The following is a 1,568-nucleotide window of genomic DNA, read 5'->3' on the forward strand; positions in this document are numbered from 1 at the left end:
TTTCTGAAAATGGTTATCGTTAATGTAGCTTTAACTTTCGCGCTCATTTTCAGTATTATAAAAAAAGTGAAATTAACCACAAATATTAAATTGATGAAGCCAGAATATTTCTGTCAAAAAGAATTGTACGACGTGATTAATTATACTAGAATTACCATTTCTGTTCTAGTTGTAACTTTTACTATTTGTGGCCTAGCATTGAACATCTTTTATCTTTATCCTGCTGTAGAAGAAGGAAAGACTTACGAGCACGAAGCGCTCTTTTGCAGTGTAGAATTTGGCATTTTCTTTAATTTACTTATGGGTGGAATATTCTTTTCAAGTTTTTTAATTATTTTGCTTATAATGGTATTAATAAAAATTTTCCAGAAGCTATCGGAAGATCTGCAACTACTAAAAATGAATCATCCTAATTTGGAGATGGAATTAGAAGTAATTATGACACAACACAATGAACATTGGAACTATGCGAAACAATTGAATGGCCCATTTAATTACGTATTCACAATTTTGTACGGTTCTCTAATAGCGGAAACCAGTTTACTTAATTATATTTTGATTTTTTCGAAAATGGAATTTGCATTGAGACTTTACATGTGCATAAATTATGCTACAGTATTACTTATTTGTGTTTTAGTAGGATTTTTACTATCCACTTTTACATCTACTGTAATTTTTGTATTGTATTAAATACGATATTCCGTGATTTATTCATTTGTAACATGTTTTTCTTATCTCTTTCAGATGCAAACATCGTTTCAAGACATTCGAAGATTCGCTCAATGCGATCTGAAATTCGAACAGAAATTAAAAGTAAAGCTTCTGTTATAAAATAGAATTAGCGATACTTTTTAAATTGCATAAAATGATTTTAAACAATTTTTTGCAGATTGTGAATTTTATGAAAAGATTTGGAAAGGCGTCTTTATGTTTATCTATCAACGGTTTCTTCGACGTTACCAAGATGTTTCCTATTAAGGTATGCGAGTCATTTAACTTTTTTAATGTATTAATACATTATGTATATATAAATTTGAATTTGCAGATGTATAGCGCTGTGCATTCTGTGTATTCGCGTCTCATAAATTTGACGACCGTTTCCAAGAAGAAAAACTGCTCTTACTGAGATTTGAANGTCGTAGTTCTTCGTCGTTCACCGCGGCGTCACTAACTCCGCCATCTTGTCTGGACTCCATTGCACTTCTAAAAGTTCTCGTGTGAATTTCTCAATATCCCGGACGGGCCCCCAAAATTTGTAGGATAAAAGGTATTGAGATTGAGAATTATAGAAATGACAATAAACTACCAGAGTTCGTAACCGTCGTAACCGTCTTGACGGAATAATAATGCTTTCGCCTTCGTAACGTCCTTTGTTTCCTTTCCACTCTCCACCTTTTGCGTCGTCACCCACCGTCGTCTTGTTTACTATTGTCCCTTACTTGACACTCCCTTTTTCTCGCTTCTCCCCTCACTTGACTCTCCCTCGTTCTCCTCGCCTCCCCACAACCCCTCGTAAATTTAATTGTCTTAACGGCTTAGGAATGTTACTCGCCTAAACCCCACATTAA

The 1,568-nt window shown here is 34.1% G+C and overlaps 1 protein-coding gene across 1 annotated transcript; it reads left to right on the plus strand.

The window, feature by feature from the left end:
* The first annotated feature begins 543 nt into the window (after window positions 1–543).
* LOC111641062 lies at window positions 544–1,126 on the plus strand. Its single transcript, XM_023387175.1, has 4 exons — window positions 544–669; window positions 745–813; window positions 890–979; window positions 1,046–1,126. The coding sequence occupies exons 1-4, from the start codon at window positions 571–573 to the stop codon at window positions 1,124–1,126; spliced, it is 339 nt and encodes a 112-aa protein (XP_023242943.1). The 5' UTR covers window positions 544–570.
* Window positions 1,127–1,568: the final 442 nt, after the last annotated feature.

Source organism: Centruroides sculpturatus, unplaced genomic scaffold (genome assembly GCF_000671375.1).
Source record: "Centruroides sculpturatus isolate CEXI.00-Female unplaced genomic scaffold, Cexi_2.0 scaffold1301, whole genome shotgun sequence".
In the NCBI taxonomy this organism is placed as follows: Eukaryota; Metazoa; Arthropoda; class Arachnida; order Scorpiones; family Buthidae; genus Centruroides; species Centruroides sculpturatus.

Bases quoted from the DNA above. Each gene is read 5' to 3' on its own strand.
- LOC111641062 (XM_023387175.1), top strand. From the start codon at position 571: ATGGAATTTGCATTGAGACTTTACATGTGCATAAATTATGCTACAGTA. The intron at 670-744 runs GTAATTTTTGTA...TATCTCTTTCAG, and splicing joins TATCCACTTTTACATCTACT to ATGCAAACATCGTTTCAAGA. The intron at 814-889 runs GTAAAGCTTCTG...AATTTTTTGCAG, and splicing joins AATTCGAACAGAAATTAAAA to ATTGTGAATTTTATGAAAAG.